Source organism: Tiliqua scincoides, chromosome 6 (assembly GCF_035046505.1).
Source record: "Tiliqua scincoides isolate rTilSci1 chromosome 6, rTilSci1.hap2, whole genome shotgun sequence".
Classification (NCBI taxonomy): domain Eukaryota; kingdom Metazoa; phylum Chordata; class Lepidosauria; order Squamata; family Scincidae; genus Tiliqua; species Tiliqua scincoides.
The window spans coordinates 9,853,147-9,869,865 of NC_089826.1; the positions used below are offsets into that span (position 1 = coordinate 9,853,147).

General features: G+C 44.8%; 1 protein-coding gene across 4 annotated transcripts in view; it reads right to left on the reverse strand.

Annotated features, from left to right (window-relative positions):
- Positions 1–16,719, reverse strand: part of PRKG2 (protein kinase cGMP-dependent 2) — a 60,988-nt gene that overhangs the window by 30,884 nt on the left and 13,385 nt on the right. For all 4 annotated transcript variants that reach the window (XM_066632077.1, XM_066632078.1, XM_066632076.1 and 1 more), the window contains 5 exons: positions 14,657–14,823; positions 11,418–11,531; positions 8,449–8,554; positions 7,557–7,620; positions 677–754 (listed from right to left, as the gene is read on the reverse strand). In XM_066632077.1, coding sequence (XP_066488174.1) covers positions 677–754; positions 7,557–7,620; positions 8,449–8,554; positions 11,418–11,531; positions 14,657–14,823 — 529 coding nt within the window. The remainder of the gene's footprint in view (positions 1–676; positions 755–7,556; positions 7,621–8,448; positions 8,555–11,417; positions 11,532–14,656; positions 14,824–16,719) is intronic.

Consider the following 16,719-nt stretch of genomic DNA (forward strand, 5'->3'; position numbering starts at 1 on the left):
CCTACTATACAGTTGCAGGATCCTAAGCACGTGAACCTTTCCTCAACCAAAAAGAACACCCAATAGATCAGAAAATAATTTGCTTACAGACCACATGACCTGCTGCGCAATGCCCAGTTAGGTTCGAATGGTCACATGTCTAGTTTTTGCCTGGTACTTCAGCACAGTGCATGAAAAGACAGATCTTATGCAACTGCACTACAGACACTGCTCCCATGAAACAAATGGAGAGAACACAACTACACAAGGGCAGGAGGTCTGGCTCAGTTGGTAGAGCTGCCGCCTTGTATGCCTGAAGATCTGAGGCTGCCAGTTCGAAACAACCGGAAGTACCCAAGAACTGACGACACGCTGATATACTGATGAGCTGGCCCTTGGTGGCAGAGAGGAGTTACCGTCAAGTGGAGCGTGGGAGGCAAAGGGCCAGAGAGAGGCCAGGCCAGGAAGGAATCCAGCTGGAACGAGGAGTTCTATGAAAGACTAGAACTACTCAATTGTAAAAATTCCTATGGGGGTTTAGAACAGCCTGCTTATGTAAACCGCCTTGGATTAAAGTCTGAGGAGAAATCTGACGACCAAAGAAAGGCGGTATATAAATACCTGTATAAATAAATGAATAAACTACAATGAAAGTTCCTTTGGTAAATTCAGCTGAGTATCTTTCTTGGAGTCTTACCTTCCCTCTGGATATGACAAAGAAGGTGCTTCCTTCCTCTCCTTCACGAATAACATAATCGCCTTTATCATAGTATTCCTAAGGTACAGAAGAAATACATTTTATAATAAGATGTAACAAGCTATTCAGAGACCTAAAGAAAAACCACCAGCATTTTATGGAACGTTGCGCATGGGTTTTTAACATAGCTGATTATTTACATTCATTCCACTGTCACAGTCCAAACCTAGATAAAAAAACAAACTTATATTATTCCATTTCAACCTGTCTAAGCCAGTGATGTAGCTAGAGGGGGTGCAAAGCACTAAGTTTTACAGCATGCAAGAAGCCCTTCCCTCTCCCCTTCAGAGCCATTCCGGGTGGTGGAAGCAAACTGGGGGTGAATGCAGGAGGGCAGGGATGTGAATGCTTCCTTTTGGCTCCAAAGGGGAGAGGGGGAGCGGCTTGCATGCTTCGGTGAGGCTCCCTGCAAAACTTAGCACTTTGCACCCCTTCTAGCTATGCCACCAGTCTAAGCATAGACGGATTGGTGTATGCACCCTCACGAAGAGTTAATCTTAACTTTCTGCTTAGCTCTTCTGCACACAGAGAGCAGCACACTTTTCAGCAGGGCATGCAAAAATAGCGAAAGTCCTAAGCTGCTGTCCATTTAAGGCTGAAAATGCTGAAGTGGCTGCAGGAGCTGACAGAAGGGAAGGCAAAAGCCAGGCATTCAAACACAGCACCTGCAATCCTGCATCCCATACTCTTTGCAGCGACCCGCTGTTACGCTGCATGCTGCCCTGTTGCAACAGCTTGAGGGAAAGGAAACAGACAGGTGTAGGTGTGAAACTGATGATTTGGGGAGCTGAATCATGCAAGAGTGCCAATTATGTAGGGAGAACTGCTTTTGTCAGGAGCGTCAAATGATTTCACAGCTTCAGATAAACCAAACTAGATTTTGGAAACCAGGTGCATGCACTGCAGACTTGCTTCTGAGTGTCAGTAAAATCAATATTCTGGACATATGAAATATTTAAGTTAACTCCATCCAGTCTTACAGTCCTTCCAGAACATGGGGGTTGCAACCATTTTTTGATTGCTACCTTTGTCTAAGCAGCCCTGTGTGTGTGGGTTTTGAAACCATCTTGCACACCTTGCTGATTTGAGACTACATGAAAACCTCCTTCGCTCCTACCTCTTGATTTTACAAACTAGAGTGCTTGGCATTCTACAAGGTGCCCCTGTATTGCCTCCCCCACCACCACTTTGCTAACCATCTGGCCTGATGAAGAATCCTACAGAGTGTGAATGTGTACGGCTTGACACCTTGTTACTTTTTGATTAGTCCCAGTCAGTGGCATAACTATAGGGGAGTTTTGCAGGGAGACTCACTTCAGGGTGCAAGGAGCTCCTCTTGGGTTCTTTGCAAGGGGCAAAACTTGGTGTTTTGCACTCCCTCTAGCTAAGCCAGCAATTTTCAACCTTTTTCATCTCATGGCACACTGAGAAGGCATTAAAATTGTCAAGGCACATCATCAGTCTTTTGACAACTGACAAGGCACACCATGCTGCCAGTGGAGGCTCACATCCCCCATTGGCCCTACAAATAAATGACCTTCTCCCAAATTCCTGTAGCACACCTGTGGACCAGTCACGGCACACCAATATGCCACTGCACAGTGGTTGAAAATGACTGCGCTAAGCCCCTTGTCCCAATAAAGGCATGACTCCACTCTGGACTGTGAATTTTTCTAGCAGACCAACATGACAACCTACATTTTATGTTATTGGGAAACAGGTGTTTCATTCTGTCACTATGAGGATTTGTTTTTAGACAGGCACTTTTACCCAACTAACCCAACTCTGCCTCAAATAAAGACAATGGCTGCTTCAGAGTATTTGACACAAGTCTGATACAAAGCACAAAGTCTTGAATTAAAGGCCAAGGAGCTCAATTCATTTTCTAAAAGAAGTCCCTCTTTCTTGTCGAGAAGCCATTAATACAAGTGTGCAACAGTTTCATCTACACCAGGGGTGCCCAAACCCCGGCCCTGGGGCCACTTGCGGCCCCTGAGGCCTCTCAATGCGGCCCTCAGAGAGCCCCCAGTCTCCAATGAGCCTCTGGCCCTCCGGAGATTTGTTGGAGCCCACACTGGCCCGACACAACTGCTCTCAGCGTGAGGGCAACTGTTTGACTTCTCGCATGAGCTGTGGGATGAGGGCTCCCTCCACTGCTTGTTGTTTCACGTCTGTGATGCAGTAGTGGCAGCAAAGGAAAGGCCAGTCTTGCTTTGTGCAAGGCTTTTTATAGGTCTTGAGCTATTGCAAGACCTTCATTCATATAAGTTAATCTTTAATATATTCATTTATGTAAATTTATTCAAATTTTAAATGTAAATTAATTATTTCCCCCATCCCAGGCCCCTGACACAGTATCAGAGAGACGATGTGGCCCTCCTACCAAAAACTTTGGACACCCCTGATCTACACTGTAAAGTGACATCATTAAGCAGAAAGTGACATTTAGCAGACGATGGTCAGAAATAAGCACTTCGTTCTCGAATAGAATTAGCTGCAAATGACAGAAGAAAAAATGTGCAAATCTTGTTCATATCTTCATAATTTGTGAGCCCAATTATCATGCTGGGAAACCCAATTATAATGGAGGTCAGATAAATTCCTTTCAGGGGCCACATTCGGTCCGCGGGCCTTATGTTTGACACCCCTGTTCTACATCTGCTTTCACTATCTATCAAGGAAGATGCTGAGACTTTGCTATCGTTCCCTAAAAATTTCCCATAAGCGTTTATACTGGGTACGTGTATGATAAATATGCTGGTATGGTGATTCTGCATTTTGAAGGGCTGTGGAAGGTTCAGTCCCAGCCCCAGAGGTTCTAGCACTTCAAGGGCAATGTCCCCTGTATAAGAAGTGGTGAAAAGTGACACCTATCACTCGTTGCTGGGAGTAAAGTTTGAGCTCGGACCATTAACTATCATGATTTCCCCCCCAAAGAAAGTTAGGAATCTTAAGGTCTAATCCTATCCTTGGCCAGCTGACACAGGGCCACTGACACAGCCTCTGTCGCATCCTGTGGGCCAGCTGGGAGTTGCAAATAAAGAAAATTTTTTACTAACCTCTCCGGCAACTCCATGGTTCCGTATGGGCCTACTCAGGTCTATGAAACTTCTTTTGCTTGCATAGATTGTTAGATCAAAGGGGGCATGTCAGGCATGATGGGGAACAGGATATCACAGCTGCCAGTGCTGCTAAGATCTGCCCCTATCCTGCCCCCATTGCACCCCCAACTCAGCCTGATCTGCCCCTTCTGCTACCATGCTAACTGCATGTGGCTTTCAGATCTTTGCATAGAGAGGCGGATCCATTCAGATCTTTGAATGGAGGGGCAGTTGCAACAGCATATTACAGGTCCAACCTATTTATGCAGAGATTTTTTATACCCTGATTTGACTCAACACAAATGGCCACTGCAAATGAGAAGGAATGTGCTGATCCCTGGAGAAGGGGAAAATGCATCCCTTTAAAATCAGTGTAAAAAACTGAACAGTCCTTTAACAATAGCCTCCTTAATGAGCGAGAGAGAGAGAGAGAGAGAGAGAGAGAGAGGGCAGCTGGCTGACAATCCATCAATCCTTCTCTCTCCAGATGACCCCTCCCTTCCCCCTGAGCATGTGAAAGAAAGCTGATCACTTTGCATTGGCGAAGGGAGGGGCCAAGTGAAGCTCCTTTCTAAGCTCTTGGAGGAGGATTGATTGATGGATTGTCTTCTTAATGACTCTTATCTTACATCACAAAGGTCAGCAAGGCTGTTTTTAAATCACCAGAGCAAAGAAACTTTGTCTTTTAAATTCATTGGCTATAGTGCGTTTTTTGCCATCCATGTGATTGCTTGGAATGGAACTCACCCGAATAATGAGGCTCAACCTGTACAAGGATAGAATTGTACCCTTTGTTTGGTGAGGTGCTGAAAAGAGTTGGGAGCATTCTGTTAGGAGTCTCTACCCCAACCTACCCCTCACAGAACTATAATGCCCAGGGATCCTCTGGACAGAGGAAATTGCTTACATTATTCCTGTAGTGTAGATGTGTCTGCAGAATGATAACAGGAGACTTGTTGTCACAGGTTCCCATCCACACACTGAACAAGCAGAGACCTGCTCAGCTTTTACAATGTAGTAGTGTTATCTTCCTCAGACCACTCCTGGGCCCCAATGAAAACAGTAGGGGACTGAGGCCAGTGAGAGGTGGAAAGGGGTCGTAAAGTGTACTTCTTGGATCTTGGGCAGCTGCATTCGTGCCCCCTAACAAAACCACAATCCTAGACAACTACATGGGCTCCTGCTTATGTAAGTCCAACAAGCCTTGCATAAATCTGTACTAGGCTATTGTTTTAACACGGGCACATTCTGGTTGTTGCATAATTTGAAGGCAGGTGGTAGGTCTCCTTAGATTTCCCTGCCAAATGGAAGGACTGTGTTGCAAAGGGCTAGTTTGGATTTGGGTCACTCACAGCAAGGCACTAGCTCCGAGAGAGAGAGAGAGAGAGAGAGAGAGAGAGAGAGAGAGAGAGAGAGAGAGATCATTGAACTTAAATGCCGAGCATGATGAAACACACCTAATATAATGTGCAATTTCCTCATCACCAAATTACCCTACAACACACATAGGAGGAAAAACGTTCCACTGAAATAAATACATATTTACTTCCTAGTAAATGGTGTTCAGGGTCGTGGCAAAAGATGCTAAATGATTTCCCTTTTCAAACCATTTGTTTTACTGGAGCATAGTGATATGCTTACATAAGAATAATGTGCACAGCAACATATTCCAACAGCCCTAAGACACACAGACACACACAGAGTCCTCCACTGACTCTATCAAATCTATCTGCAAACATGCACAAAAAAGAAACAACCACCAGTAAGAACTTAGCTTGCAAATAATGATTACGAAAGCAAAATCACTGTTATGTTCTGAAAGTATAATTGAAGAAGGAAGACCAAGCGTGACAAAAATTCTAGCACTTGTTCTGAAAGCTCTGTGTTACTGTTTCACTTTAGAGATTTAGAAGCTTCTTTCTCACAAGCGCCATAACAAATATTTTTACAGATCACTACTACAAGGTTTCTATCTATTGTATTTTGGATTTCTTAGCCATATTAAGACACACGCAAAAGACTGGATATAAACACCTACACTAAATAAATGAAATAAACATTAATAGCCCCACAAACACGCTGACTCCCTACAGACAGGGAGTTCCTCAATTCCCTTAAACTTCACCCACTTGGAGATAAACTAGCCATGACATTAAACACGCTAAATTTTTCCTTTAAAACATTTAAAGAACAGCAGCTGCAGAGGGCCTGAATTCAGAATCAGAGCAACAGGAGAAGTTCACACTTTCCCCCTACCACAGTCCCAGAATAAGTTATCCCCAGAAGCGATTTGCATACATAGCAATTTCACTCCCAGGGCAAACAGGAGCTTTTATAGCTTGATCCAATCTGGGACTGTGATGCAGGCGAAACAGGTTAACTCCCCCTCCTGCATGCCATGGTCTGATCCAGAGGGTCTGGACCCACTGGCACTTGCAATTTCTAATTAGAAAAGCAAAAACAGATGAAAGACAAAGGGGCATTTAATGAAGCAGGCAAACATATGCTCCAGGGCATTCCTAAGGCCTGCTTCTAACAGCATGTGCCTCTTTCACTTAAAAGCAGCCATGACGGGATGGGTGGGGAAGATTTTGGCTGGCATTGGGATGTGCAGGGAAAGTGAGGTTTGTTCCTTCCCCATGCACTGATGTCCGGAAAATTACCCCACAAGTGGGGCTTTGCCACTGAAGTGACAATATCACTTTAGTGGGACTATTCCTGGGATGAAAACAGCACACAGAGGAATAATGAACCTTCTTCCTCCCTGCATGCTCCAGCCTCCGCAGCTGTTTCTAAGAAGAAGAAAAAAAGGTACTTTCAGTTGGAAGCACATTGTGACAGTATGTGTTTGCATGCTCCTGTAATTTGGCCCTTAGGGAACATGCTGTGCCTGTTGTACATAATACAATTATACCACAGTGCATGTGTGTGTTTGTGGGCGGGGGGGACGGGACGGGACTGGGCCATCAGAATCTGTCAGTTGTATGGTGCTAAAGCATCTAGGTGATAAAAGATGATACCAGAAGATGATACCATTTAGAAAATTTTCCCAGGGCCTTCAAAATGAACAACTTCAGCATTAACGCAAGCATAAAAATTTTAAGAAGCACCATGCGCATTGCACCCATGCAAAGCTGCTGTGTCCAATGGGCAGCCCAATCCTACCTAACTCCCCGTGTGGCAACGCAGTAGCACCAAAGTGAATAGATCTGTATCCAGTGGCATAGCTAGAGGGGGTGCAAATGACTAAATTTTGCAGGCGCCTGAACGCACCTTGCAAGTGACTCCTCCCCCTTCCCTTCGGAGCCAGCCATTCGCCTCCATTTTGCTCCCACTGGCCAGAATGGCTCCAAAGGGGAGGGGCTGCTTGCATGGCATGTTCAGACACCTGCAAAACTTAGTGCTTTGCACCCCCTCTAGCTACACCACCGGCTGTATCCCCATGGGGGCATTTCAGCATGTTGAGACCTACTTTTGTTCCCTTCCCCAAGGGTAAGTCCCCACTCCTGCCATGTGGTGAAAACAGCCCATAGGATTGGGCCATTAGTGTTACCTTGAGTGGATGCAAATCTTACATACGAGTACAAAATCTTTGCAAGGTTGCACTAACCTCAGAGATTAATCACACCTTACCCTTCAACAATGTTGCTGAAAGAATTACAACAGGACAAAACAAAGTTCTTTGAACACACACGTATTTGGTATTGCTCATCACTTACCACTTCCAAGCAGTCTATAATCTTAGTCAGCTTATCTTCAGGTAGATTCTTCAGCAAAGATACACTAAAAAAAAAAAAGATGCATTTAGTTCTAGTTGTACACATAATTTCCATTTAAGCATACATTACACATATCTTGGAATTTTTGGATTGTTTAGTTATTGCATTGCGGATGTGAAATATGTGGGTACCTTTGATCATTCATGGAAGGGAAAGTGAATGGATACAGCCAAGGATGGAGTACTACTTACACAAGGCATACTAGTATTGGCACACTTTTCTCTCTGGTTGAGCACCCTGAAAACCATATTTTGTGTTTCATTTAAATTACCTGTTTGTTTATAGAAGGAGAACAGCTGAGGAGGAGAGGGGTGTTGCTAAATTAAAGGATTAAAGACATACAACTATAAAATAAAAACAAACTCAACAGTAGCTGCATTTTCAGCCTCCATCGCTTTCATCACATCACACTTCATCAAGACATATTGGTAAGTGTCATTCATTTTTGACACTTTTGACAATAAAGTCAAGAGACTTTATTGTTGGTCCTGCTGCTGTTTTGTTTAAAGAGTAGGCACTGGATGGGGAGAGTTGGAGGATCAGGATCATGACTGGGGTGGAGAGAGGATATAATCCTTCCCCCAATCAGATTCACACACACCCCCAACCGCTGCAATTTCAGATTATAATTCCAAGAAAAGAATTTGGCAGCTGTTTCAGTGTTCCTTTATCTAGGAACAATCAACTTAACAATCAACAGATCAGAGATGAACACGTCCTAATCAACAGTGAGATTCAGTGAATGAATCTGTAGAGGCGCCCCTTAAAAGCATTTATTATTAGCTGCCCATCTTACGATAGCACTTAGCACTTAAGTATATGCCGCATTTACCTTCGGAGGAAGCTTCTGTATTGGTCATGCCTCGCTTGGGCTGTCCTTCTCATGATATTTTGGAAAACCTCTCTGTCGAGTGCCCATGTTTTCACACTGGTGACAGCTTTATGGGAAAAGAGGAGGGGGAAAAATTGGAAAGGTGGACAGTTCGTTAGCATGTAATAGGACACCATATACATTCAACTCAAACCCATGCCTGCTGAAGTTCCACATGCAACCAGGAAGGGTTCACACTGTTCTGTTCCTAGCACCTTTCATAGCGTGTGATAGGCTATCATATGAAGTGTGATAGCATAAATTACCACTGAGCTGTTGCTCACAGCTTCACACCTCAGTAGTGTTATTATGTTGCAAGTTATTTTTACCTTGCGTGCTACCTTGGGCCATTTCCATTGAAAGTCAGCTCATAAATACTGAAATTGCCCACAGGATTTCAGGGTAAAGACCTAACACTGGTTCAGAGCAGGGACGTGCAGTTGGTGGGAGTCCACTGTGTGAGGCACCCAAGCACTCACAACCCATGTACTTGTGTGGGTTGTGGGTGCCTCACATGCCGGCGACACTTTGCAAAGGACTCCAGTGGGGAAGCTCTGTCTCGCCTGCCTTCCCACCCACCACACATCCCTGGTTCAGAGTCTTCCAAGCGAATAGGAACTGCTGAGGAAAAGTGTCTGACGTCTTGTCGGCCTAACCTACCCACGTACTTGCTGCAAAGGGAATAAAAAGAGATCCCTGCGTGCCTAACCCTGAGCACTTCACAGAAAGGGCAGGATACGAATGAAATGACAGTCCTTATTAACACTGTTTGGAGGAATTTTATTAGCTTTTAATTTTACAGCTTTTAATCACTTTGCGGAAATGACCAACTGACTCAGGGCATATCAAGTACTTTAGATATGTAAATAAAAAGAAACCCTTTTCTTATCTGGTGTGCTCTTGTTATCAGGTGTGCTCCCTGGGGCATTTGGTGGGCCGGTGTGAGATACGGGAAGCTGGACTAGATGGGCCTATGGCCTGATCCAGTGGGGCTGTTCTTATGTTTAAAGGGGTTGATAAGTCATGTCAATCAGTAATAAATAACCTCATTGACACTACTGGTGTACTAAAGTTCAAAGTAGCTGTGACCAGGAATCCCTAGAGGTGTTCTGTCACCCAGGCCAGGGGCAGTCCTGGAGGAAGACAAAAAGCTGCCACTGCCTCTTCACACTCCCAGTTGCTGGGCAGCCCAATCCTGCGCTTCCTGGTGCCTGCTGGGGCGGTGGTGCCAAAGCAGCTACTGCTGTATCCAGAAGATGCTGGGAGGCCGCTGGGAGTCTTCCCCTTCCTTCTCTTTCCCCTGGGGAAATCCGCAAGCCCCACAATGGGGCTTTTCAAGTCTGCGCAGGCTATTTTGCCAACACAGTCTTGAGAGACTCCATATTGGACCTTTTAGCCAACACAAAGTTCAGGATCTCCATCGGTCCTACCCCTCCCACCTGGTTCTTCCTCCCACCCCATCCTCCCCCACCCTTGTTCCATGCTCCCCCTGTGCCCCAGAAGCCGCAACACCGCTGTGGCAGTGCATCCTCCTCCTGCCAGTGCTGGGCCAGGCAGCTGACTCCTACTTCCTACTCACCAGGTGCCATAAACATGCTTTATGGCACGTTTATGGCACCCAGGGCAAGTGCCAGGGCTCAGCAATGGCAATGGTTTAGGATTGGGTCCTAAGGGAGCAGGCAGGTGAGCAAGGACAGAGCTGTCTCAAGCCCACCCCACACTTACCTTGAGCTTTGATGCTGCCTCCTTCCACTGTGCTATCTTGTGTGGTCCAATTTACCAGGAAGTGCAGAGCACCCTAAGAGCACCCACCAAGCTCTGCACATTCTGTTTGTTTCAAACAGGACAGTATGGAGGAAGAATTTGGTACTACAGCTCTAGGGAAAGGAGTGGGGGCTGGACTCCAGGTTGCCTCACACTCCTTGCCCACCCAGCAGCTTTCCTAAGCAGACCAGTGAATGAGATGGTGGTGGCAGCAATAGCTTTCTTCCCTCCATCCAGCAATGTGGAAGAAAGGGGGGTGTCACTTGCTGCAGCTGGGGGCGCACAGCTGAGGCACAAGTGCACACTGGCGAGGGCAGCAAAATGTGTGCTGCCTCGGGTGGTGGCCAGGCTTCAGCCATCCTATGATCAGAGTTAGTAAACTTGTGAATCTGCTGGGATTTAACATTTGAATTGTGCTCAGGATGTTAAGCAGCAAGATGGAAAGGCTGCAAATAAAACAGGCACTGAAAACTGCTCAAACCTGACTTGGAGCTATAACTAGCTGACAGAAGCCTGGGAGCATTCCAGTGCATTAAAAAAAAAAAAGCCCAAAGTTATTATAGCAGATAAACGAAACTGCATGGCGTTGCATCTCGTCTAAGATTAGCAGGAATCAGTCTGTTCTGCCATTCTGAATATGAATGCCATTTGATTGATTGAGAAAATTTTCTCAAAGCCTGCATTTTCCATGGAGGCTCAGGGGTTTAGCCCTATACACGGAAACGCATCCGCTCCACTGTGCCTGGTGTTAAAGAGGTTTGAGCCAGGAGTCTTAGCGCTAGACCTTTTCCCAATGCATCAAACAGGTCAGAGGAGAGAGCTGTCAATACTTTTGAGAACAGCTGGCAGATATCTCTAAGCAGAGCCCACACAGCTAGGGAGTCAGGTAATCATGACACAGCAGTCACTTCTAATTTCCTCCTTCCCACATATGAATCTGCCTGTTCCATAAGGTCTTTCCCAAAGTCTCTACAGCTTCCAAGAACAATCCACAATACAAGGTTTTACTCTCAAGATGCCATGGCCACACATCCATTAGGCAGTGCTACCTTCCTTTGGTCTCATCACAATTACTGTTATCAGCAAAGAGAAGCCTCCTGACAGTGTATCCAAAGGTCTTCCGGTCCTCCTGCCTCTGTAATATTCAGAGAAATAACTATACCAACCTTTCACTGAGGCCGTCCTTGTGCAGTTGTACAAAATAGCCAGCTCCCCAAAGGCTGTCCACACAGGAATTGATGAAAGCAGTTTGCTCTGTTGAAAGACCTCCAGCCTGCCCTCTGTGAAAAGGCATAAAGAAGGTTATTTATTTACAGTACCATACAGACACTATACGTGTATAAGTTTGCTTTTGTGCTGCAGCAAGGCTGTCTTAAAAATCTTGCATGGTTCTGTGAAAGGATGTGCAAGTCAAAACTGGTGATTTGTATTGATTGGAGATTCAGAATGCAATTGGTGATCGTACTAACCCTCAACAGGGTTAACCAGTATATAGACAGTACTAATTTAGATCCATCTAGGTCATGCTTAGCTGCACTGGGTGGCAGTTGCTTTCCAGGGCTTCAGGAAGGGAAAGACCTACTTCTAAGTGGAGAGGCCAGGGATTGAACCAGGTGCCTTCTGTATGAAAAACATGTGTTCTACATCTGAGCGATGGCCTCATCTTTGTTAAATGGTACCTTTTTGGTTTAAATTGATTCTAGCCACACCACAGAGTCTGCTGTGGAGATGGCAACTTCTAGAAATTGAAAACAGCATCTTGAATACAGTTGATCCTGGAACTTCAACCCCCAGTGTCTTGAAGAAGAGAAGTGCTTTGCACCATTCCAAAAATGTATTGCTAAAATTTCAGATGCATGTACATTCCTTGACAAAGCAATTCCACAACCTTGGTGCAACCCACAAGCAATATCCAATTTCATCTAGGTGATACTCTGACAGGCTCCCAGAAGTTCTCTTTCAGCAGAGTCTCCTTTACCCTTTTGTCCACCCTGCAGACTGTAAAAGATTTGGGGGGGGGGGGCAAAATGGTTCATAAGAAAGGAAGGAAACAGTAAATTCCACATTACAAACCACCAAAAGGAGAGCCAGACAATTTTATCTAGTACTTCAGAATTTGTTGTAGTTTAGGCCAGGGATCTAACATTAAAGCTCAATGGATTATACAGCCTACATCTCAAAGCTTCTATATGAGCTTCAACTTTGATTTTCAATATACTGTATACTGCAGGATACATTGCAATCTCTCTGTGAAGATTCTGCTCAAGGCAATTTCTTTCAAATGATTTTATAACTACTGAAAAATGGATTTCATTAGCGCTAACAATACTCTACTATGTTTTGAATTTTAGTTCTTGCTTCCGCTGAGATTTTATAGGTCAAAGACCTCTAAGCGTAGCTCTGTTTCTTCAGTGTAACTGTTTCTTGCAGAGCAAAAACATTTGAATATTTTACAGCATACTGTCCACGGGTTAGCTGTTTTGCTAAACATGACATGATTGCTCTGATACTGGAGGGAGTCTGTGGAAATCTTCGATGAGTGCTTTTTTGGGAAGAAAGGCCAGCTTTGGGCTTAATGCCACATTCCTGGGAGCCATTTTCTCTTTAATATGCTTATTGATTTCTGCGGCTTAATTAGGATGAAGTCAATTCAGCAAATGACTTTGCTAGAATTACGCCAGGGAAAGCAGGCTGGGGGTCAGACTAAATGTGACAGCAACAGCCATGTTTATTTAATCACAAACCTGTCCCATTCATGTACAGAGCAGGCATGATTTTATAGCTGAATCCTCCCCATCTTACTTCCCTGGAGTCCAACATCTAAGGCACTTTCTCCCAGCCAGGCAACTTCACTTCTAGTATCAGAGCTTGTTGGGGGGGTGGATGGGGGGGTAGTAGCATAGCTAGAGGGGGGAAACATCTACATTCCACATTTTTTCAGATCTTAAAATCAGACTCCTCATTGGCGAGAAACCTTGAGCATTGGGCTGCACACCCACTGGGCTTTTTTCAGATATTTAAACAATCACCATATCCAGGTTCACTTTCTATGGCAGGGGAGGGAAGCGATGATCCATTATGAGCTTTCAAGTCTGCCTGGGTTTGAGCCACCCCAGTGGTGCTCTGCCCTGGGGATGAGTTCCAAAAGTGTGGTCAACCAAGCCAACGCAACAGCAGACACATTGTCTGTTCCACTGCCTGGCAAAGAACTGGCAAATTTCACCAGGAATGTTGGAAGCCTCATAAGAGGCTGGGAACTCACGGGTATGTGCAAGTACCATGGTGTATTTAAGGAAAAGGGAGAAAAGCGCCAAGGAAGGAAAAAAGCAAGTAACTGATAGGTTTCTTCCTAAGGAGGAAGCTGTGTGGAGATCAGCTAGCTAGGAGAAGGAAGTAGTTCAGAGTGACTGCCTCCTCTCATGAGTCTAAGGCACTAGGGAGAGACAGGCAGGAACCTTAGGGACAAGAAAAGGTGAAAACCAGAGGTAGGACCAAACTGGTGAGCAAACTCTCTTGCTCAGCCTCCATGATACACAAAATCCTTTTGACCCAACCCACAGGAAATACTCATGGTTGCTACTGCCACTTCTGATTTGGTCTGCAAGAATGCAGTTTACGAAGAGCAGCTGAAACATGCAATAAATACAATTTTCTAACAGTCAGCCGAAGTCTCGAACTTTGGGGGTGCACAAGCAATGACTTACTGGTTACCCGTGGTCTTTCCAGCCCACTGAGATCTATACATTTTAAGAACTTCCTTGCTGACCAAAGAACCATCTAGTCAAGCACTCTGTCTCCAACACCAGCCAGTCAGATTTCCATGCTTGGGTCTAGCAAGCTCACAGCAAAGGCTTGACAGATATGGTTATTGTCTTTTGCCCCAAACAGATTCTGGGGACAAACATAAAGTGATAACAATCACCATAACATCCTCCTTGTGAGCATCTCTAGGAAAGGAGGGGTGCAGCATCCAGATGGCCATTTAAAAAATAATAATTTTAACAGTCTACAGTATTTCCTGGGGCTATTGCGACAGACAAACAAGATAACAGAGCACTGACATTTTATGCTTTAAGTGGAGGACATATATTGCTACTCCAAGTACTACATTACTTTTTATACTGTCATAAATAATGTTTGATGTACCACCAAGAATAATTATCCATGATAGCTAAATGGACTCCATTTAGGCAGCACAGGAGTTGGCTGTGGAACAAGCAAAATGAAAGGGATGTTGCCTTCATGCCTTGCTGGTTGCTTAACTGGACACAGTTGGGTGAATGCTTTTGGAAACAAGATGCAGGATATGGACCCAACATAATCTGATCCAGGAGGGTTAAAACATGAAAACTAAGATTAATCAGTACAATTACTCCCAGCCTCACTTACCTAAGCAGTTACTAACCTGCAAGTACAAATATATGGTTGCCAGGCTCCCCTTGTTTGATTATATAACTCCCCTGCTGGTATGTTCTCCCGTACATACACTCTACCATATCTCTGATCTGCTGCGGGTCCAACCTCTTCAGAAATTGGTTTCTGCTCAAGGCATCTGTAAGGAGTTTCTTCTCACTTGTATTCAGCAAATCAAAATGGGTGGGGGGGGAGACACACACAAAGAGAAGCAATATCAGATTTATTTGAGACATTCAAATGAATTGCATTAGGCACAACATATTCCGCCATCACAGTATTCACAGTCTACTGCCCTTGAAAGTAATTTACCTTTTCAGTTAGAACCCTCCAACATTCAGCATACGGCCCAATCTTTCCTTAGCAGCTGAGTTTCCCCAGTGTTGTTCCCCAGTGCTTTCCAGTCTATGTTCTAAGTAACTCTGGAGTTCCAAGGGTGTTGATCATGGGTACTACATTACAATATGATGATCAGTAGTGGCAGATAAGGTTTTCTTGCAGACTACTTGCCCGCCTCTGCTGATCTTTTCTGCAATGCACAGACACAGAAATATACGCTCCGGGGTTCACTGTCCAGTCAAGTAGAGTGATAGCAGGGACCAAAAACTCCACTCAGCACCCTGAGGGTACATCTTTGAACATTTCCCAGAAATGCTCTGCAGCATGCAGGGTTTCTCAGAAGACAAGCCAAAGTGAGGGTGCCTTAAAGCTGGAATGCTGGACAATCATCTATGTAACTGCATGCTTTGTTGCACTTTCCATGACATGATTGAGATGTACAAATTATGCAGAGGATAGATAGAGGGATGTTCTTTTCCCTCTCACACAACACCAGAACCAGGGAACATCCCTAAAATTGAGTGATGGGAGAGTTAGGACAGACAGAAGAAAATACTTTTTTATCCAATGCATAATTTGTCTGTGCAACTCCTTGCCATAGGATGTGGTGATGGTGTCTGTCCTAGATGCCTTTAAAACGGGATTGGACAGATTTCTGGATGAAAAGTTCATCCCAGGTTACAAGCCACGATGAGTATGTGCAACCTCCTGGTCTTAGAAGTAGGTTATCTCTCAATACCAGATGCAAAGGAGTGGAAACAGGATACAGGTCTTTGTCTTGTGTGCTTCCTGAGGCATCTGGTGGGTCACTGTGAGATTCAGGAAGCTTTCTGACAAAAACTGGAAGTGATGTTTAAAGGCCTCCCCCCGTAGCCCTCAGAAGGCTTTTAGGGGGCTACAGGACACCGTGCGAGGCTACAGTGGCAACAGGTAAGTGGGACGCAGCAGTCTTCTGGGAGGGGGTTATTCTGGCTCCAGGTGGCACATGGGCTATGATTGCAATTGGTAAGATGTGCGTGCTCTCCCCCCTCCCTCTCCCAGTTCTTTAAAGGAGTACAGTAGGAGAGAATAGGGGGTACAGCAAACAACTTTGCACAAAAGATGAAAGCTAGATAGGGAATAAGAATGAAAGAGAAAATAATTGGATGTTGAGAGGAGGAGAGAATGCACTGAAAAGTAAACAAAAATGGAACTCTTCCAGTGCACATGGAAAAGTAACGGAAGTCCCAAGTGTAGCAAATTCTTCCACAGCATCAGCTATTCATGATGGCAATCATTAAAATCATCCCCCTGGAGACAGTATCACACATGCCTGCAAACTACCAGCTGAAACCTACCCAGTCATTCTAATTATGACACAAGGTCAAAAAAATAATCCCAGAACTGCTGCAATCCTCGGAACATGGAGGGCGTTTAAGAGACTGCAGCGAGAGGGCAGCTTGAGGAAGACCCAAGGGGCACCAGAGGCCAGGTAGAAACAAGTATCAAATGGGGGGGAGGGGGACAATCAGGGGAAAAAAATTACAGGAAATGTTTTAAAAATCTAGATTACATTGTGTTGGTTGCAGGATGAGACTCAGAAAATAACTTTGAACCACATTATAAATAGGTCAGAGCAGGGCTTCTGCTGTAATATATTAGCGGAGAGTTGAAATACTTGGCTCCATCAGAACAGAATATTGTTCCACAGTTGCAGGCAGCCATACAAACATCTAT